General features: G+C 42.6%; 1 protein-coding gene across 8 annotated transcripts in view; it reads left to right on the top strand.

The window, feature by feature from the left end:
• Window positions 1-22461, top strand: part of ZNF711 (zinc finger protein 711) — a 78288-nt gene that overhangs the window by 42003 nt on the left and 13824 nt on the right. For all 8 annotated transcript variants that reach the window (XM_077827164.1, XM_077827157.1, XM_077827161.1 and 5 more), the window contains 3 exons: window positions 176-315; window positions 11616-11661; window positions 19357-19441. In XM_077827164.1, coding sequence (XP_077683290.1) covers window positions 176-202 — 27 coding nt within the window. In that variant the 3' untranslated portion in view covers window positions 203-315; window positions 11616-11661; window positions 19357-19441. The remainder of the gene's footprint in view (window positions 1-175; window positions 316-11615; window positions 11662-19356; window positions 19442-22461) is intronic.

Below are 22461 nucleotides of genomic sequence, written 5' to 3'. Positions count from 1 at the left end.
CATGCACTCACAGATATAAAAGATGGGAACCTGGGGAATCTATTTTCTTTTTCTTTCCCATTTAAACCAAATACCTTCTTGTAACCATTCACAAACTAATCTAAGTTAAAATCTAGTTAATTGAAAATGTTTATATTTTTTGTTCCTAAAAATTATACTGACTATATTGACACAGCATGGGTTTCCCTTGTACCGGGATTGAAGATCGACACCCACTAGACTGAAGATCAGAGCAATCTTGCCACTGTCCTGGTCTGACCTTCTCTTCTACCAGCAGATATCAGCGCTGTCTCATCTAAAAGATGGACTACTCAGGTAACTTGGAGTGTCATTGAATTTATACAATATAAAACTTTACAAAGAGATTCAGTCCCATACAGGAACAATTTTTTGTAGCTAAAAATGCCACAAAATTAGTCTGGCATCCAAACAGGGCATTAGGGCTAGAAATAGCACTTATCCCCATAGAAAGAAATATTTCCACCCTCCCAGTGGAAGCCAGCACTTACATCTTGCAAATAACCCTGGAAGGGCGTAAAATTCTGGATTTTAGCATTGTGACTTTTCATATACAGAAAAGGTATTTGAAGTCATTTTTAGAAGTTTTTGTGTCTCCCTCTAATCCTGTACAGTAGCACTGTTGGTAGCTAAAACATTTGGCTTTACAAACAGTGTCCTTTGGTGCACACCTGTGCCCATACTCTCAGTGCAGCGCATGAGGAGAGCAGAAGGGGTGGGGCAGACCAGCCACCTCTCCTGTTCCTCCTTACTGGTGCATGGCCTACATTGGAACCAAATCTGTAAATATTTAACTTTTATCTTTAATGTAGCTAATATAAATAATTTTAATAATGTAAGTCATGTTTAATTAGATTTCCCACCCCAGAGAACCCTTCTGGCTCCCTTTATGGGAATTAGATTGTGCCCAGAACACTGGGCTTTTAAAATTGTCTCTTCATTCCCCGCTCGTTCTTGGTCAGCGACAGCCACCAGCACTGCTTTTTCTGCCTTAGGAAAGTGCATATGTTGAGCAGGTGAAATATTTGTCATTCCTTCCCTAGCCATGCCCAGCCTGTGCAGGACTTCTGGCTTAAAAACCATCTCATGGAAAAGGCTGTGAGACGCCAGGCAGACCCAGCCTGGGGGACCCTCTCCCTGCCCTGGTACGTTGGCCAGAGTCAGTGAGGTGCACTCCTACCACACGGCTGATTTAGGAGCAAGGGAAATCAAATCTCCAGAGTTCATCAGGAGAGCAAGAAATGTTCTCAGAAACACAAGAGCAGATCCCCCTGTAAGTCCACTCCAAAGAGGACAGATTCCACCATGTCCAGGTAGTACAAGCCTCCATGCGCAGCTCCTAAAGATTTAGAATGTCCTAAGTCACAGAACCATGATAAAAAGAGGGCTTTATCGGAACCAGACTCTGCACCATCAGTAACAATGGCAGCAATACCACCTAGGTTGAAAGACCAAGAACTGCTGGGCTATGGGATAAGTCCATCTCCCATCCTGTCTATTAGCTGCAGCTTTGGTCCGACAGAACTGTTGACACTGCTGATTGAAGTGGATCTGGCCTTTTTGTCATTGAGGAAATGAATCATCATTGCCTCCTCCAACAGAGATGTCCACACAGGCAATCAAGAGCTTTCTGGAACCAACCTCTACCCAGTCACCACTCCTTGGGATTGGTGATACCCCATGCCTTGGGGCTTCCATGATGCACCTTTGATCCATCCTACTGGGACCAGTGGGCCCCATACATGATACCCATGGTTGGTGGGATCTAATAAGGAATCATTCCACTCCTCCCTTCCAAGAGAGCAGCCAGACCTTATAGAAGACTACAAGCTAGATCCACTGGTTCCACCAGTACTGGCAAGGCTATCCTTATTTCCCAATGAAGCAGTTACCCCAGCTTTGCCATCCCCTCCAGATTATTACAAGCAATTTCAAAAGCTGCTATGCTGGGTGGTGAAGAAGCTCCTAATCTCCCTTATCAAGGTCCAGGATACACAACGCAAGCTCCTAAACATCTTGCAACTCACAGGGTTCAGCCCGATAGCACTCCCAATGAATGATGCCACACCAGAACCAGTAAGAGCCATATGCCATAGACCGGGAACATGCGCCCCTACCCCAGAGGGCTGAGGAGTGTTACTTTGTCCCAGTTAAGGGAGTGGAGTTTCTATTTACCACACCACATTCCCTGGTTATTAAGGCTGCCACAGAAAGATCTAGGTAGCAATATCCAAGAGCCAACCCCCCCAAGGAAGCCAAGCATCTGGATCTGCTGGTGAGGGAAGGTATTAACATCTAGTAGCCTCCAGTTCAAAATATATAATGATCAAGTGATTTTGGCTAAGTATGATTTTATGAATTATTCAAGTTCTTAGATTTAAGGGCGAATTATTTCAGCAAGACGGGTTCTATTTCAGGCCCTTATTGATGAAAGCAAGTTTGGGGCCAGAACTGCATGACAATTTACTGCTGATGCAATGGACGCTGTATCAAGGGCAACACTGACATGGTTACACTTAAGGTTTCTCAGGGAGGTGCAGAATGCAATGAAGGACTTGCCATTTAAAAAGACCAACCTTTTCAACTAAAAGACTTCTGAGTCTTTGCATTCACTAAAGGACTCCAGGGCAGCCCTCGCTCCCTGGGGAAATAAACACCAGCTCCAAAGAGGAAATACCACAACATCCCTACAAACCCAGGCCTATACCTCAACTATTTTACCATCAGCAATCCTATGAACTGTCTCATAAAGGACAGAAGGTACAAAAGCCATAATACCCTGCACCTTACACATTAACCACATGAACCTGGATTCACCCCCTGCCAAAGATACTTTTGATGGGATGCTCAGGAGTTGCAAAGCATTATTAATGACATCTCCACCCAATCCTCAAATATCCTTTGTTGGCTGTCTAGCACTCTCTTTCCCACAATTGAAGTGCAATAACAGTGGACAAGTGAGTGCTGGAAATCATCCATTCTAGCTATGCCATCGAGTTTCTTTCCCTTCCCAATCCCTATTCAGGGACCTTTCTCACAAGGAGATCCTCTACCAGGAGGTGTAGAATCTCTCTTGCAATGGGGAATGTTGAGTGGGTGCCTCTTCATCATTAAAGAAAAGGGTTCTATTAAAAATATTTCCATATGGTTATGCTGGCATCAATACCATTCCTGGAAAAGAACACATGGTTCACAGCTCCTAATATGAAAGATGCGTACTTTCACTTGGGCATTCACCCTGCTCACAGAAGATGCCTCAGGTTTATGGTGGGTCATGACCAGTATCAATACAGGAGGCTTCCATTCGGTCTAGCAACTGCACCTAAGGTCTTCACAAAAGTTTCTAGTAGTAGCAGCCCGGTTCAGATGAAGCTTCTTCACTGTCTTTAGATGACTGGCTTCTCACTGGCAGGACACATGTAGAAGCCCTCATATCAACATTTTAGCTGCTTCAGCTTCTATCATCCCTAGGAGTCTGTGAATTTGGAAAAGTCTATCTTGACCCCAGTGCAGACTATAGAATTTATAAAAGAAACCTTTTGACTCAGTCAAGGCAAGATCTTATGTCTCAATAGAGAGATTTCAGACCATAATGACCAGCCTGCTAGACCTGGTTATGTGCATTAGTTGGGATTTACCTTTCTGTTTTGGGGCACATGGTTCTGTGTGCTTATGTGACACTGTTCACCAGACTCCACCCCTGTTGCCTGGACGTTTGGCTCCAAAAAGTATATATAGACCAAACCTGGTATGAACACCATAATGACAATCCCTACCAGGGTGAGGACCTCAGTAACTTGGGGGAAAGATCCAGGCCCAGTGTGTGTGGCTGTTCCTTTCTTATCCCACACACCTGACCACATGATAATTATGGGTGCCTCCCTGACAGACTGGGGAACCCACATGGATAGTCACACAGCACAGAGTAGTTGGACTCTTTGAGATACCAGAATGCACATCAATTTTCCAGAACTCCGGGCAATCCAAGATGCTTGCAGAGCTTCTGCTTCATTCGTTCAGTTTCACTGTTTACTCATAATGTGAGATGTTACAACTGTATTCTGCATAAATAAACCAGGAGGAATGAGGTCCATCCCCCTGTGTATAGAAGCAGTCATCTTATGGAACTGGGGTATCAAGAACGATATCACACTATTGTCAATGTACCTTCTAGGAATCCAGAATTCGCTGGCAGACAGGCAGCAGGCATTTCATCATCAATCACAATGAGTTACACAGCTCAGTATTGAACAGCATTTTCACTCAGTGGGAGCCCAACACTTGGCATCCGTTTGCCTCGACAAACAGGAAATGCAACATGTAATGCTTCAGGGGAGCTCAAGGAAAGTACTCCAGAAGCGAAGCTCCCCTACTACATTGGTCAGATCGCTTGAACTATGCCTTCCATCTCATCCCACTATTACCTCGGGTTCTATGGAAGATTCAACAAGACAGCGCACAAGCCATTCTCATTGCCCCTGGGTGACACAGGCAATTCTGGTTTCCAAGGCTCCTACAAATGTCATCCTGTCCACCAATCAGCATTTGGTCCTTCCTGAATCTCTAGACCCAGAAGAATGGCAGGGTCAAGCACCCAAACCCCGAGGCACTTACCTCACGGTTTGAATTTGAAAGGACATCAAGCCTAGAATCTTCCTGCTCTGAAGCCACAGAGAACATTCTTAATAATAGCAGAAAGGACTCCACCAGAAGATGTTACCTAGCCAATTAAAATTTTTTCTTTATCTGGGCCTAGCAAAATCATATATCTTCAGAGACTCTGGATATTCTTGCTCTTTTAGATTACCTTCTTACTCTCAAGGGGACAGGTTTTCCCTTAGCTTGCTATGGGCTCACCTGGTGGCAATCAGTGCATCGTCTGCCATTGATGGCTATTTGATCTTTACTCAACCAGTTTTAAGAGACAGATTCTTGAAAGGCCTGATCAGACCCTGTCAACCAATAAAGGAACCAAACCTGCACTTAGGACCTTTACTTTCAGTACTCACTAAGTCAACCTTTCTAACTGCTAGCTATGTGGTCTGCATCTTACCTGTCAATGAAAGTTGCCTGCCTTGTTACCATCACCTTGGTCAGAAATGTGGGTAAACTCGAAAAAACTTGCAATGATTACACCCAAACTTCACTCCTACGATAGTTTCAGAATTTAACCAGTCAGTTCACTTACCTGTTATGGGTTTTTTCCAAATCCCCATCCCTCTGACAAGGAGAGGAGATGATATTCCCTTGATGAGGATTGGCATTTTGTCTGCTAAGAATGAAACCCATCAGAAAGTGCTCTAGACTGTTTGTTGCCAGAGCAGAGTGAGTGTGAGGTCAAGTTACATTTTCTCAGAGGGTCTCTGAGTGGATCTCTAGCTGGATCCTACTCTATCAGTTGGGCACACACTACAAAGGCACAAGGGGCTTCAGTGGCATCACTTCAAGAGGTACTCCTGCTTGATATTTGCAGGGCAGCTACGTGATGTTCTAGCCACATAGTCATGAGACATTATTCTTTGGTCCAAGTCTTTTCTGCTGACACATCATCTGGGCAGCAGTTCTACAAGCAGCCATACCACCTGCAACCTCACTCCATCGTTCTCTCTGAGTACTGCTTGTCAGTGGAATACACGCAAGGACAAGCGCTTGAAGAAGAAAGGAAAGTTACTTACCTTATTGCAGCTGGAGTTCTTCTTTGAGTGCTTGTTCATGTCCATTCCAGTCAGGCACGTGCATGGTAGCCAGAAGATTTTCCCATAGCAGCATCCAGCAGTTCGGCCTGGCGCCTCCTGGAGTCGCGCCTTTATGGCGCTCAATATAGAGCCCCGCCGACCCACCACCCCTCAGTTCCTTCTTACCGCCAATGACGGTTAGCTGGAACTTCCCTGTTGCTCTTGTCTCAGCAAGTGCATTTAGCAGTCTATATACATAATTTTCATTGTTAATTGTTAATTAAATAGTTAGTAGCCCTTAGTTTCCTTTGGATTGGGGGGGTTCCCCTACTACGCTCTTTCAACGCCAGGGCATGCCGGGGTCTCCGGGCTTCAAAGTCTGCGGCAAGTGAATGCCGAGAAGCGATCCTCACACTTTGTGTTTGACGTGTTAAGGAGAGGCCAAGCTGGGAGCTGCACCTCCCTTCGACTCCAGAGGCATTCGTGGCAGCCCAAGAACTGCTCCATCTCACAGCACGGTTCTCCCCTGCTAGATGGGGCAGGTGGCTGGCACTGGTTGCTCCCTGTGCACCTTCAAGGGGAAAGCCCGCCATGGTGCCCCGCCGATCTCCAACCCCAGCGTGCCACTCCCCAGCACCAGAACAGACCCAGCAGCCGCACTGGTCCCCAAGCCCTTGGCGCGAATGGTCAGCACCTAGAAATACCACTCCACATGGTCCTCTTTTTCAGACACGTCGGAGTCGGACTCGTATCGGTCTCATAGGAGTAGGAGCAGACAGTCCGCATCAATGCAGGACCAGCACCCTTACCCGGCACCATGGCCCATGCAATGGCAACCCCTTGCACAATTGCCCTTTTGGACTCCCTGGGCTTTTCATCAAACCCAAGGTCAGAACTAAGGGTCGCATTGCAGGGTGATTTTGGTGGCCTCGGCCCTGTTTGTATCCCCTCCAGCACGCTTGGCATCAGCAGGATCAGGAGTAGCCCCATTGCCACCCGGCACCTCCATCCCAACACCTCCGGCACCAGTACAGCCCGCACCAGCCCCAGTTGTTTCGGTTCTGACGTCTCCAACACCAGCGATGGCTCTGGCACCAACTGCAATTCTGGCGTTGATGATGGCCTCGGCACTGACGAGACTTTCGGCACCAGCGGCAGTGTATGCAGTCCCACCAATGGGCACGACACCATGCGGGTTGGCACCAGCCCAAGAAATCTAGGTGCCGCGGGACCAGCTGGGTGTGGAAGGAAGGGAGCAGCCACCCCTTACAGGGGTCTTTTCCTCATCCTCATCAGACGAGGCACTGGCGGGCACGGCTATGGCCCCAGCTCTGGAGGACAGCAGGGTACTACAGCAATTGCTGCAGGGGGTTGCCCAGGGTCTGGGCATTCAGGCGGAGGAGATAGTGGAGGACACAGATCCAATGGTAGACATTCTTGCCCCCTCTGGACCTGCACGTATTGCCCTACCTCTTATAAAGACCATCTCTGACACCACAAAAGCTTTGTGGCAGACCGCAGCCACATTGCCTCCTATGGCTAAGTACAATGAAAGGCGCGACTTTGTGCTGTCCAGGGGCTATGAGGATTTGTAGCCCTTCCACCCCCCACTTCCCCGTCCCTCTTCAGGGACCCCTCTCACAAGCAACTCCTTATACAGGAGGTGCACTCCTTTCATTAGGGGCAGTGGAAGAGGTTCCTCAGGAACAGAAGGGCAGGGGTTTCTATTCTCGGTATTTCCTAATACCGAAAGCCAAGGGCGGGTACTAGACCGGCGAAAGCTCAACAAATTTGTGAAGAAGCTCAAGCTTCACATGGTCTCTCTGGCCTCCATCATCCCTTCATTGGATCCAGGAGACTGGTATGCCGCCCTCAACTTGAAGGATGCATACTTTCACATAATAACTCAGTCCCACAGAAAATACCTCAGGTTTGTGGTGAACAACACCCACTATCAGTTCACAGTCCTCCCATTCAGCCTGTCAGCGGCACCTTGAGTATTCACCAACTGCGTGGCAGTCATGGCCACGTTCCTCTGCAGGTGACAGGTACAGGTTGACAACTGGCTGATCAAGGGCCGATCCAGGACTCAAGTAGAGACGCGGGTCGCTTCATAAGAGCTTCTTTCGACGAACTGGGCCTGCTACTGAACATGGGGAAGTCAAAGCTGTCCCTGGTTCGGAGGATAGGATTTGCAGGGGCAGTACTGGACTCGACACATGCCAGGACATTCCTTCCAGAAGCGAGATTTCGAGCCCTGGGTGACATTATTTGAGGTCTCAGACAATTCCACAACACGAAACTGCCTGAAACTTCTTGGACACATGGCAGCTTGTACCTATATAGTACAGCATGCCAGACTCAGACTCTTCAGTCATGGCTGGCATCAGCGTATCGGCCAGTCAGGGGCAGTTTGGACAAGATTGTAACCCTGCCTCGCCTGGTACTCGACTCCCTCCTTTGGTGGCTCAACCTGCGGGTAGTATGTGCAGGGGTCCCTTTCATCAGCCATCCCTCTCACTAGTGACAGACGCATCTTAGTTGGGCTGGGGGGCACATTTGGGAGACCGCAGAACACAAGGCTTCTGGTTTCAGGTGGATCTTGCTCTCCACATTAATGTCAAAGAGCTGAGAGCGGTACGTTTGGCATGCCAGACTTTCCGAGCACATCTAGCAGGGAGATGTGTATCAGTCATGATAGACAACACCATGGCGATGTTTTATAGCAACAAACAGGGGGGTGCATGCTCCTCTCCTGTGCCAGGAAGCCCTCATGCTGTGAGACTTCTGTGTAGAACACTCTATACACCTGCAAGCATCTTAGCTCTCTGGAGTACAGAACAAATTGGCGGACCATCTCAGCAGGTCGTTCCCACGGCCACGAGTGGTCCCTTCGACCAGACATCGTGGACTCAATCTTCCATCAGTGGGGTTTTCCCCAGATAGACCTGTTCAGCCCATAACGCAACAGGAAGTGTCAGCAGTTTTGCTCCTTCCTGAATCACAGCCCAGTGGACGCATTCCTCTTCCCATGCGGAGGCCGTCTCCTATACGCATTTCCGCCAATCCCTTTCGTTCATAAGGTGCTCAAGATACGGAGGGAAGAAACGGTGGTGATTCTGATAGCTCCAGCCTGGCCCCGCCAACACTGGTACACATCACTCCTGCAAATGTCCGTGGAAGCTCCAGTTACCTTGCCACTCTTCCCGGATTACTACCTCAGGATCACGGCCATCTCCAACATCCAAACCTAGAGTTGCTGCACCTCACAGCGTGGAAGCTCCGTGGCTGAACCTAGTGGAGCTCTCCTGCTCAGACTTGGTTAGGCAAGTCCTCCTGGGCAGTAGAAAGCCCTCCACCAGGGCTACCTACCTTGCTAAGTGGAAGAGATTTTCAATCTGGTCGATGCAGCATCATCCATCCCCGACACTTGCCTCTCGGCCACTTATATTAGACTATCTCCTCCATCTCAAGCAGCAGGGGCTGTCCATGTCGTCATTAAGTGTTCACTTGGCCACCGTCTCTTCCTTTCATCCAGGTGCAGAAGGCTGCTCGGTCTTTGCCTACACTATGGTCAGCCGTTTCCTTAAAGGGCTCAACAGGCTATACCTGCATGTCCGGCAGCCTGTTCCGCTTCGGACCTCAATCTGGTCCTTTCCAGACTCATGGGACCTCCCTATGAACCTTTGGCGACATGCTCCCTGCTCCATCTCTCATACAAGGTAGCATTTCTGGTAGTGATAACCTCAGCCAGGAGGATGTCTGAGCACAAGGCCCTGACTTCAGATCCCCCTTACACTGTGTTCCATAGGGACAAGGTCCAGCTGAGACCTCACCCAGCTTTCCTCCTGAAAGTTGTCTCCCAGTTTCACGTCAACCAGGACATCTTCCTGGTATTCTATCCTAAACCACATGCAAGTGGCTGGGAGCAAAGACTTCAACAGCGTTCCTGGCGCAGGTTCCCACCCAGGAAATCTGGAGAGCAGTGACATGGTCCTCCATTCGCTCTTTCACCACGCACTATGCAGTCGCCCAGCAGGCCAGAGATGATGCAACTTTTGGAAGAGTGGTGCTCCAATCTGTGGACGACTCCGACCCCACCTCCTGAATTTGAGCTTGTGAGTCACCTGATTGGAATGGACATGATCAAGCACTCGAAGAAAAAATGGTTACTCACCTTCTTGTAACTATTCTTCTTCAAGATGTGTTGTTCATGTCCATTCCAATACCCACCCTCCTACACCTCTGTCAGAGTAGCCGGCAAGAAGGAACTGAGGGGGTGGCGGGTTGTCAGGGCTATATATTGAGCACCATAAAGGCGCGACTCCCAGGGGGCGCTCAGGCTGACCTGACGGATGCTGCTATGGGAAACTCTTCCAGCTACCGTGCATGTGCGCACGCCTGCTTGGAATGGACATGAACAACACATCTTGAAGAACAACAGTTACAAGAAGGTGAATTACTGTTTTTTCTTCGAGATGTGCAGGCCTTATCTGTATTTCACTACCTGCCCTCCTTCCCCACTGCTTCGCATAATGACTAGATTTGTGGTAGAGAAGGAACTGGAGAGGTGATCAGTCTGCCCCATATGTACCCTCCATATGGAGCATGAGGAGAGCAGGGACGCAGGTGCAGACCAACTACTTTTAAGAATTCTCCAGTCTTAGGTCAGTGGAGCGCAGGAATACTCAGTGGAATACAGATAGGGACCGGACATCTTGAAGTACTCCAGTTACAACAGGGCAAGTCACTTCCCTTTTCCATTATAACCCTAATTTTGACTCTATTCCTGAGGGGGTTGGGACTCTTCATATGTACTCTTAATCAAGAGGAAAGATTTGGGGGCAAAAATTTGAAATCAATCTGACAAGCAAATTTTGAATCATGACCCCCTGAAAAATGGAAATGATTTGGGGCGGGGGTGGGGGAAGGAATTGACTCTAGGTCTTATATCAGTCTGTCATTCTGAGGCTGTGTAGTCCAAGGAAAAGTATAGCAGGTATATTCCATAATAAAATGTTTTTGTTAAAGACTGTTGGTGAGACCCAAAAAAGATATGTGATGTTTACAATATATCACTGGTCAAAGGAGAGCCAGAGGATTGATGATTTACAGGATCCAGTCACAGTTTTTGCAAGTTGTTTCTTGACTAATTTGAAATCAAGAAGGGACTAGCTGTATAGTTCGAGGGGCTGAAGGTGGTGGAAGTTTTTTCACAACTAGCCTGTTGAGGTAAGGGCCCAGGTCCTCAAAGGCATTAGGTGTTTTTTTTCTTTTGGGAATGGGAGTTAGGTATCTAAATAACTTTGAGGATCTAGGCCAAGATGTCTTGCTCACTAGCCATCACTCCTCAAAGGGCCTGAAAACTTTCCACAATAGGGGAATTCTGTCCTGTCTCATGTTGAGAGCACCAGACTCAGCTGAATGAAATGGTTGAGGTGGATGTACTTTTAAAGGGGGAATTTTACCACCTTTTGATAATTAGTTGGCCCTAATTCGGGTATTTTTAAGTATTGGCTACTTTGGAGCAAGGCTGTCCAACTGGATGGAACAGTGATCTGCCCCACTATGTTCAGTGTTGTGTAAATTGTTGAAACTAAAGTTAATGTCTTAAACCTTTTAAAAGTTATTTTACCAGGTGTAGTAGTATATATTTTAAGTATATTTTAAGCCTTTAACATTATTTTATTAGATATTCTATGTATGTACAGGTTCAGCTGCAGCTATTATTTGATCAATATCCTATGTCCTAAACAATCTTTTCTGCCCTGAATACAGTTCTTCCTAAATATTTATTTATGCTTTATAATATCCTCTCCTGTATAATCTAGGCTCCCACTATTTGTAGATGGGATAAAAAACATCAGTTGAGAAGCAAAGTAACTAAATTAAAGTTACATCTAATTATTATTTATTTAACAGGGAGAATTCAAAGGAAGGAACAGAGCTTATGTCCTGGGATTCTGAGGTGAGATTCCATATACAGTATACTGATGCTCAGTTGTCTTAACTATAAGATTATTACAACTAAAAAGGGAGTCACCAATCTTGTCCTATTGTTTTATGATTAAGTGAACAACATAGTTTTTTCCTTAACTATTGAAGTGTGTTTGCATGAGAGAGAAAGACAGAGCACAAGAGCAAGCTGAAATAGTCAAAATAGAGCTGCAAAAGTGTTGAGTATAGTTCCTGGGTTCCTCACTAGAAAGGAATGGGTGCAGTCTGCTGATTAGCTAGAGGTATAAGAAAGTATCTCTTTTTGTGTGACTTAAATACTTTTGCAAAAATAAAATATGAAGTATCTAAAAACTGTCAAAATGTGATGAAACAAACAGCTTGCAATCTAACAGGCTCTTATGTTCTCAGTGCCTCAAATTTGTACTTTCGAGTAGAACAGTGATCGAGTAGAACTCCTAGTAGGAGATGTTAAAATGCTATGTTAAAGTAAACAAACAAAACCTCTGTATCAAAACTGTCAAAAGTAGGCAATGGTTTATTACTTTAGGAGAAACATTACATAGCTAATAAAACTTTCAATTGTTTAAATTTCTGCACAGATTGTAACGTTCACTTGCAAATACACACTCCGTGATTCATAATGTATGTGGCCATTTTGCCACAGTGAGCATATCATTAATTGCATTTAACACAGTGCAGTTTAAAAATACCAAAAACAGATTATTGATCTTTATCAAAACATTAACACAATTACAATAACTGATTTAGGGTTTTGTATAGTCAGTGTCATCTACCAAAAATTAGATTTAAAGTATGGGATTTTGATGGACAGAAACATTGAGAGGACAGATATTCTGTTCATCAGTTTAGAGAGCTGAGTTTTGCATCTCAAGCTAATCCCCAAATCTCTTTATTTTAAATGTCTTTCAATTTCAGCACTTTCTTCATGTGTTAAAGTTTAAAAAAATAAATCATGACACCATTTTTTGTAGTGGGAAACCATTCAGTCCTTCATATGTTATATACAAGCAATTTTCCCCTTGGCAGATCAACATTAAAGAACCCTCAGTGATCATCCTTAGTTATTCTGTCATTCTCCCAGTGGCAGCTGGGCTAGCGGTGGGGTCTGTCAGTAGTACTTGCTGCAGAAGTAGTAAGGCTGGAGCAGGTAACCACTTGGGTTATTCTGTGGGAATGCAGCCAGACTATTTTATGAATATGCTTGTCAGGGTTCCCTTCCCACTCTGAACTCTGGGGTGCAGATGTGGGGACCTGCATGAAAGACCCCCTAAGCTTATTTCTACCAGCTTAGGTTAAAACTTCCCCAAGGTACAAATCCTTTCTTTGTCCTTGGACAGTATTGCTGCCACCACCAAGTGATTTAGACAAACATCCAGGGAAAAGGACCACTTGGAGTTCCTATTTCCCTAAAATATCCCCCCAAACCCCTTCACCCCCTTTCCTGGGGAGGTTTTAGAATAATATACCAACCAATAGGTTAACCAAGTGAGCACAGACCAGACCCTTGGGTTTTTAGGACACTAAAAACCAATCAGGTTCTTAAAAGAAGAACTTTATTATAAAGAAAAAAGTCAAAGAAGCACCTCTGTAAAATCAGGATGGAAGGTAATTTTACAGGGTAATAAAAAGATTTAAAACACAGAGGATTCCCCTCTCTCAACTTCAAAGTAACAAAAAACAGGCATAAACCTCCCTCTTAGCATAGGGAAAATTCACAAGCTATAGCAAAAGATAATTAAGCTCATTTTCTTGCTATTACTTACCATTTTTGTAATCTTTTAGATGCTTATTTCAGGTAGGGTTTTAGGAGATGTTTTTTTCCTGCCCTGGTCCCTCTCTGTCCTGGAGAGAACAACAAAGAGAACACAAACAAAAACCTCCCCCCACAGATTTGAAAGGATCTTCTTCCCTTATTGGTCTTTTTGGTCAGGTGCCAGCTAGGTTATTTGAGCTTCTTAACCCCTTACAGGTAAAGGAGGGATTTTATGCTACCCTTAGCTGTATGGTTATGACAGTGCTTTACAAGATAAGTTTTAATTTCATCATCTAGATGTACTTTTACATTTAGTCCTACCGTTTATTTTCTACATATCCCCATAATAAGATGCATAAACGGTGCCAAACATTGTATGATCTGCAGTACTGCATATAGACTGTAATGGGATATCTGCATCAAATAAATTGGCCTGATGGCAGAAAGTATGCCATGCAGCATATCTTCAGAAAAGTAAACCATGTTTCATAATAGCTTAAATGAAATCCGAAGTGGCAGGACAAATTTCTAGTTACAGAAAATGAAATCAGAACTAGAATTTAACAAATAATGAACACTCCATATATATTGCATTTTGACTAGGTAGCAATGAAGAGAAAGTTCTAAAACTGTTTTTGTTAAAGCCAACAAAATTTTAAAACCTGGTTAATGAACGCATTTTTCAGCAAGAGAGCTTACCTCAGGAGGAAGTGGTTCTCAATGTTATCAGATCATTTTATTTGCAAATTGAATTCCTACTGACTATGAAATGCAAATATTAGAATGGGGTGGTGGGCTGGTAGGGTAAGTGCTGACTGTGATACTCCTTTGTGTGTGGGCTCTCATATGAGACAAGGGTGGTGGATGGAGGAATTAAGGTGTGGTGCTTAGACCTGTGGGTGGAGGAAGCTTCTCCTGAGATGACTCTGAGGTGACCCTACTTTCTCCTATTTCTAGGTTAATTTTTTAAAAGTTGGGGCATTGCTTTTCCTGTACCTGTTGGTGGCTGACTTATTCCTGGCTGTGCCTGGTAAAAGGAAATCGGTTTAGAAGCAGGCTTGTGCAACTCTATCCGACCGATAAATGTGTTACCTAGATTCTTTGTCCTCACAGTATTCTGATCAATATACAGGGTGTGGTCAGATTTCAATCATATGAGAAACCAAGCTACTGAACGTTTCATTGCTTTAAAAAAAAAAAAACTAATACTAAAAATAAGGGTTTGGAGCATGTCCACTTTAGCTTAACAGCTTTTTAGAAACCAGGAGACGATTCTTATTTTAATGTGAGCAAGTTAATATTGTCATCTGACCTCCCAGGCTCACAGCCCCCTTCCCTCACCTCCACAGGCAGACTCTGTCATTGCCCAACTCTGGCCATCAGAGCACACAGTGCTGCTGCTCTCCCATCGCTACCCTCCACCAGCTCCCTGCCATCTGGCTGTGAATGGACACGGGAGCAGCTTCTGGCTCCTCCAAGTTGCTTTTTGGATGCGCGGACATTCTCACGGAGCAGCGAAGGTTGGGGACACAGAGGGGACCCCCAAGCCCAGTAGAGCAGGGACAGAGGGAGACAGGCACAGACCTGGGGAGGGTGGGAAGTAAATGGAAGGACCACTTGGAGAGAGTAGGAAGGAGCCAGGAGAGAATAGGCTCCCAGGGTGGGGAGGGAATCCTGCAGATTAAGGGAACAGAGTGGGATTCTGGAGGGAAGACAGGGACTGCTGGAGTTGAGCTAGGAGGATGGGGGTTCAGGGTGGGGCGTGGTAGGGCTACAAAAGAAAAATTAACTCTGAAGATAAAGGAACAAGCAGAAAGAAAACACGGAAGAGAGAAAAGAGAAAAATCCAAGAGCTCAGTTTCTCTTTAAATTCATTTATGGAAATGTTTCAGAGTAACAGCCGTGTTAGTCTGTATTCGCAAAAAGAAAAGGAGTACTTGTGGCACCTTAGAGACTAACCAATTTATTTGAGCATAAGCTTTCATGAGCTACAGCTCACTTCATCGGATGCTCAAATAAATTGGTCAGTCTCTAAGGTGCCACAAGTACTCATTTATGGAAATGAAGATGCCAAAGTATTCCAGAAATTACATGGACAGATTGCTTCTGTAGGATGAGATGGGGGCATTGGCAGACCAAGTTGTGAATAGGGGTGAACAGAACAACCCCACAGTTCACTGTATGGAAAGGAAATACACTGCTCTTGGTTGCTGCTTATTTTTACTCTGCTGATTGTGGGCATTCTGGATATTTGTATGTAACCTTTGTGTACTACTGGAGAGTTTAGTTGTTTTTGCTGGGGTTAGTGTGCGCACTTATTGCTTGTCCAAAAAAATGATCAGCTGTTTGACTTAGTCCAGAATTCCAAGTAAGTACCAGGTGGGGCGTTCACTATTTTGGGCATAAACGTTTTGCTATAAATTGTTTTAAAATGCAGGATCCATGTTGTTACTCCTAATAGAAGTGCTATTCATTAAACATCTTTATCTTTCAAGAAACAAAAATAGGGAAGATTAAGCTTTTTTTAAAAAAACACAAAAAGGAGTTGTGAACAGTTTGACTAGCAAGGGAACATGGATAATGTGCAATCCAGGCATGTCAAAAAGTTCTTGGTGATATACAGTATTTATGCTTTCTGCTAATTCAAGAATTGCAGATGGTATTCTTAACAAACTGTCAGTGAGTATCACACAACAAATATGGTGATGTTTTTCTAAGCAAATTTGATATGACACTATCCAAAGTAGCACACTGTATAAAGTGAGCTCTGCTGTAAAGCTGTACCTGTCCTGTGTCATAACGCTAAAGTGATGCATGTGTTATTGGCCACATATATGCTGCTTATATGCCTGTTAATATGATGTTTGCTCATGCAAGAAGGAAAACTTATAAATATGCAGATAGGGTTGCTTTAAAAATGTCAGACTTTTGTATTGCACTTTATTGATTAACTGATGTAAATTTAAAAGCTACAGGCACGTAAAAAATAAGTGATTTATGTTTATATCATAGGTTTTATAGGCGGTTAACTATATTCAGAGAACTTTAATATTACATGATAAATGAAACGTCGAATACTATAATCAAAGGTGGAAAGAGTCACAGTAGAAAAGACAAAAGTCCATATTCCCGTTTCCCATGCTCATGGTATTTGAACAATGGCTTGAGTACTTCCTACACCTTTTACTGTTAACAATATTGGCATATGGCCAACACACAACCAAGTTTTATGTCTGAATAGAAGATGCTCCTCAAAAGTAAGACAATAGCTAGTAATTCTGGTTCAGTAAAAAGCATATACACAAACATGGTATTTTGCCACCAAAACTATGAAATTTTGTTTAAATGAATTTTTGTTTTACAAATTTTAAATGATGTAAATAAGGGAAAAACTAGAAGCTTGGTGGCATGATAATTTTTCTTGGTTGTGTACTGTAATTTAAAATGGGCTTCATAATATAAAGTTAAATCTGGAAAATGATTATCCCAGTATTGCATCTAAACATTTGTGATCTTTTTTAATAAACTCCACAGCTAAAGAATTAACTAAAAAGTTAAATAAGTGAAAAATGCCTTTTTTGGCAAAAGAACATAACTTTATTTTTAATATGTACTTCCTTTTATCTACTGTTGTTTCCTGTACATGGAGAAAATACATATTAGTTGTTTTAAAATTCATGTTTTAATAAAAATAGTTCTGTAAAAATATAACAACTTTGGGTGAATTATATGTATTTAAAATAGACAGTGCTTAGTCATCAGTGGGGCTCTTCAATCACAGTTAACTCACACGATTAACTCAAAAAAATTAATCACGATTAAAAAAAATGAATTGCGATTAATTGTACTGTTAAGCTATAGACTACCAATTGAAATTTATTAAATATTTTTGGATGCTTTTTTACATTTTCAAATTAATTGATTTCAATTACAACACAGAATACAAAGTCTACAGTGCTCACTTTATATTATTTTTTATTACAAATATTTGCACTCTAAAAATGATAAACAAAAGAAATAGTATTTTTCAATTCACCTCACACAAGTACTGGAGTGCAGTCTCTTTATCATGAAAGTGAAAGTTAGAAATGTAGGGTTTTTTGTTACATAACTGCACTCAAAACCAAACCAATGTAAAACTTTAGCGCCTACAGGTCCACTCAACCCTACTTCTTGTTCAGCCAAACGCTAAGAGAAACCAGTTTGTTTACATGTACAGGAGATAATGCTGCCCACTTCTTAATTACAGTATCACCTGACCATGAGAACAGGTTTTCGTATGGCACTGTTGTAGCTGGTGTCGCAAGATATTTACATGCCAGATGTGCTAAAGATTCATATGCTTCTTGATGCTCTTGATGTATTGCAGTTTTAAGAACACTGGATAGAGATTCTGTAGGTGTTTGTCTGAGGTATCGAAGCAAATGCACTTTAACTTAGAGCTTGGCTGTAGACAATGGATCATGTGATGCGGTCTGGATGAAAGCTGAAGACATGTAGATAAGTATAGCAGTCAGTAGGTTTCCAGTATGGTGTGGTGTTTATGTGACCATCGCTTATTAGCACTGTAGTGTCTAGAAAGTGGACCTCTTGTGTGGACTGGTCCAGACTGAAGTTGTAGGATGGAAATCATTGAAATCCTGGTGGAATTCCTCAAGGGCCTCCTTCCCATGAGTCCAGATGATGAAGATGTCATCAATGTAGTGCAAGCAGAGTAGTGGTATAAGGGGACGAGAGCTGAGGAAGCACTGTTCTAAGTCAGCCATAAAAGTGTTGGCATGCTGAGGGGCCATACAGGTACCCATAGCAGTCCTGCTGACTTGAAGGTATAAATTGTCCCCAAATCTGAAATAGTTGTGGGTGAGGGCAAAGTCACAAAGTTCAGCCACCATGTTTGCTGTGATGGTATCGAGGATGCTATTCCTGATGGTTTGTAGTCCGTCTTTGTGTGGAATGTTGGTGTAGAGGGCTTCTACATCCATAGTGGCTAGGATGGTGTTAATTGATTTATCTTGTTAGACTGACCTCACACTTGGTAAAGCAACCCCCATCCTTTCATGTATTTATACCTGCTCCTGTATTTTTACTCCATCCATCTGATGAAGTGGGTTCTAACTCACGAAAGTTTATGCCCAAATAGATTTGTTAGTCTCCAAGGTGCCACAAGGACTCATTATTTTTGCTGGTACAGACTAACCTAGCTACCACTCTAAAACCTGTACGTGATAAAGAGATTTCACTACAATTCCTATATTAGGTGAATTGAAAAATACTATTTCTTTTGTTTTTTACAGTGCAAATATAAAAATAAATATAAAGTGAGCACTGTACACTTTGTATTCTGTTGTAATTGAAATCTATATACTTGAAAACGTAGAAAACATCCAAAAATATTTAAATAAATGGTATTCTATTGCTTAACTGCGTGATTAATCGTGATTAATTTTTTTAATCGCTTGACAGCCCTAGTTATCAGTTATACCTCAGTTATTGGACAGTCTCATTAATTATTCATTTTTAAAATAAAAATACATATAAAACTATAGTAACATAATGAGGAGTGTTAATAAAAACAAAGGAATTCAGAGAATGATACATTTTTATCCATAGCTTTATCTCTTGTGGATTCTGTACTATAAGTAAGTGTGGCTGCATATTTGCAGAGACTTCTGCAAATAAAGAATAAATAAAGATTAAGGAAAGTTTTTCTTTCTTTAACTTTGAATTTTTTATTACTATCAATTAGTTTGATGGGAGTTTCTTTAACCTCTGAATTATTTTTACATTTCTGCTGTTTGTATCACTGTGGGGAAGAGCATTCAATGGATTGGCTTTTGTAAACCTGAAAGACTTTTAAAAATTATTGCTATAAACATGTCAACAGCTCATATTCAATAGAGAATTTTAGTAATTTTGCATGTTTTTTTTAAGGTGCTTCCTCTCTACATGAAGTATTCAACAGAGGAGTGTTGCAAAAGTCTGGATGTACTATGGAGCCTCCAAAATCATTTTTACTGTAAGTTTTGAATATTTTCTGTTCACTCTCTTGCACTATTTGCTGTGGTGTCTACAAGTATTTGGTCTATTTATGGTAATTTGACAATCTTTTGAGAATTGTTTTGTTCAGTAGTTTTTAAAGGTTCCCTTACTGTAGCATCTGGGCACAGTTTATATAGATAAAAACAATACCATACAATAGCTTCTCCAAAATGAGGAAAATCTACTTTGAATATATAACAGTGAACCCAGTAGCAGCAGTAGTCTATGAGGAGATTTCAAGGACAGCATTAATGGAACGCTTTGCTTCTCTGTGGTCACTTTTGGCCTCAGGCATGTATCTTGTAGGACTGAATTTCAGGGATGAAGTTCTGCTACTAGGAATGCCCTGTACCTGCAGACTTTACCCTAGGGATTTGATAGCCAAAGCTTTCCTTCCAAATGCTTTTATCATTGTTAGGCACTGTGGGAAGAAAGAATGCTGATGACCACCAGCAGTCAGGAAGGCAAATTTCTTTCTGTATAGCAATGCATGGTTGGATACATGCATAATCACTGTGTCAAGCTTCAGCTATTGGGTAATGCTGGAGGCAGGGTAGCAGAGCAGACAAACTTATTCCTAGAGCTTTTAAAATTATTTTAGCATAAAATAAACTGGCAGTAAATCATGGTTTTAAGAGTTTTTTATCCATAGACCACTGACACCACTTAATCAGAAATGTTTGTCCAAATAATAAACTATATAATCTTATAGTATTTGTACTCTTGTTCTATTGTTTTGGGTCAGAGTAAAAAAGGAAGACTTGTTGTCACTCTGCCTCTAATTAGCTTACATCTCAGTCATATCTCCTGTATCCTATTCCAAGAAAAGTGCTTTTGGGCATGTGTGTGCATGTGCAATATTTAGCTGTTGTATGGTGCTTTTCATCTGTAGAGCTTAAAGTGCTTTGCAAAGAAAGGAATTCTATCTCCATTGTACAGATGTTGTAACTGGAGCAAGGTCATGCAGCAGGTCAGTGGCAGAACTGGAGATATTTGGCTCCAAGCAGTTAGAAGATTTGCTGCGACACTAAGTAGAGCTTACAAGTTTCTTGAATCAGACTTTGTCTCTTTGTGTTGTAATCTCTTGAAATTAAAATGTATTCATATATATTTTTCAGGGCTTAATGTATCTGTAAAGCTTCTATAATGCAGATAATTGGGAGTACTGTGATATGCCCATAGGGATGATACTCCCTAAACAACATCACATGGAAAGGAGTTTGAGGAAAAACATTGGTTTTGCAGGATAAAAACCTTGTTCTCTATGTGGCATACAATTTACTAGAGGTATAGATGAAGAGAAATGTTGTTTATCCACATCCAGCGTGGTTGGGTGGAAAAAAATCACCCATTGCAGTATGACCTTTGGAGAGAAATAACTTAAGTTTTTTTAGTTTGTTTTTGCCGCTTCCCCCCCCCCCCCCCCCCAATATCTTTAAAGACTGAAAAATTGGTGGGAGCTGCTTCTTTGTTGTATTTCACATTCTTAGGCAGTTCAATCAATACATAGCATCCCATTATGAGCTACAAGGTAGCAGCAGTGTTTAAATGTGCAAGTAAATGGTTGCAACTTGTCAACAAAGACAACTCTGGTCCCCACGCAAATAACATTAATGGTGGTTAGATTTCACATGCCCCAGATATGTTCTATGTTGTTGCTGATGTGGCAGTGGCTAGGGATCCACATCAGTGATCAGCCCTTCTACTAGATCCTGTACTAAGACAATTCCTGCCCCGGTGGTATCCTCTCGACAAAATCCTCAGCATCCCCTTGTCTCAACTGTCATATCCTCCCTTTCCAACTCCCATCCAGTGTTAGGGGATTAATGATAATCCCCTTTTGAGAGGGCTTTTGGAGTCAGCAAAAGGAGCCTACTGATCGTAAATAGGAGGCACAGGACCTTAAGATGGGTGGTTCTGACCAGCCAAGATTTACTGCTTTTGTGGATGAATTGCATGTGGTTACACTATTCTGGGCAAACATGGACACCTGTGATAGGATCATTTGAATTACTTTCATGAGAGTAGTTCTTTTGGGGGAAATGTGGCCCTTAATTATTACAACTGCAAGTCAATAAATCCTACATGCTTTAAAATGTAGAATACATCTTTCTCTTTAGATATAGCTAGCTATACATAAATAGAGATGTACAGCTGTACATACAGTGCTCTCTCATTATAGACATAGATCTGTGTATATATAACTATAGATGCAAATACATACCTATATAGACGTGGCAATCTTTTGTATCTAGAGATACACTGTGGATGTCTACGGTGCTAGATATAGATAGAGATCTCTGGCTGTAGCTGGCTATCTAAAGATATAGCTTGCTGAAGCCAGGGCCAGTCATCTTTGTCTATAGAGAGCTACAGCTAAGAGATGTTAGATATTTGTACATAGCTATAACCATAATGATGTAGCTATATCTATGTACAGAGATTTAGCTACAGATCCAGCAGTCAAATGATAACTCAGTCACAAGGCATACTTTGTACAAAATTTATTATAGCCCTCTAAACACATTGTGACAATCTGTACCCTTATTTTCACCTTTTATGTGATTCCTTCCCCCCAAAAGAATTCTTCCTTTACATGTGCGCTGCCTGTTGAATTGCTTCCAGGGTAGTTGAGCCAGAGAGAGACAAGACTAAGATGATGCCAGCAAAGATAGTTAGCCATTTTAAAAATGGCATTTTTTGCCCTCGAGTCAAAGCTCCCCAGAGGTGGTGTTTTTTTAAAGAAGGTGGCATTTTATTCAGTCTTTCATTTTACTAACACTATGGTACTGGCTGTTTTGCGCCAACAGAGTTATGCCATGGCCATTAGGCAGACTACATTTTTGACAAACAATTTCCCACCTTTTCATGTGAATATCTTCTAGCATCACCACTTACTCTGGCAGGGAAGGAGCCCTGTGAATGTCATATTTGCATAATAACTAAATGAGAATTATTTTAAAATGGTGTAAATGTCAGTTTTGTTTAATAATGTGC

The sequence above is a fragment of the Eretmochelys imbricata genome, chromosome 9 (genome assembly GCF_965152235.1).
Source record: "Eretmochelys imbricata isolate rEreImb1 chromosome 9, rEreImb1.hap1, whole genome shotgun sequence".
Classification (NCBI taxonomy): Eukaryota; Metazoa; Chordata; order Testudines; family Cheloniidae; genus Eretmochelys; species Eretmochelys imbricata.
Note: the sequence above shows the minus strand (reverse complement) of the source record. Positions and strands in the feature narration are given on the sequence as shown.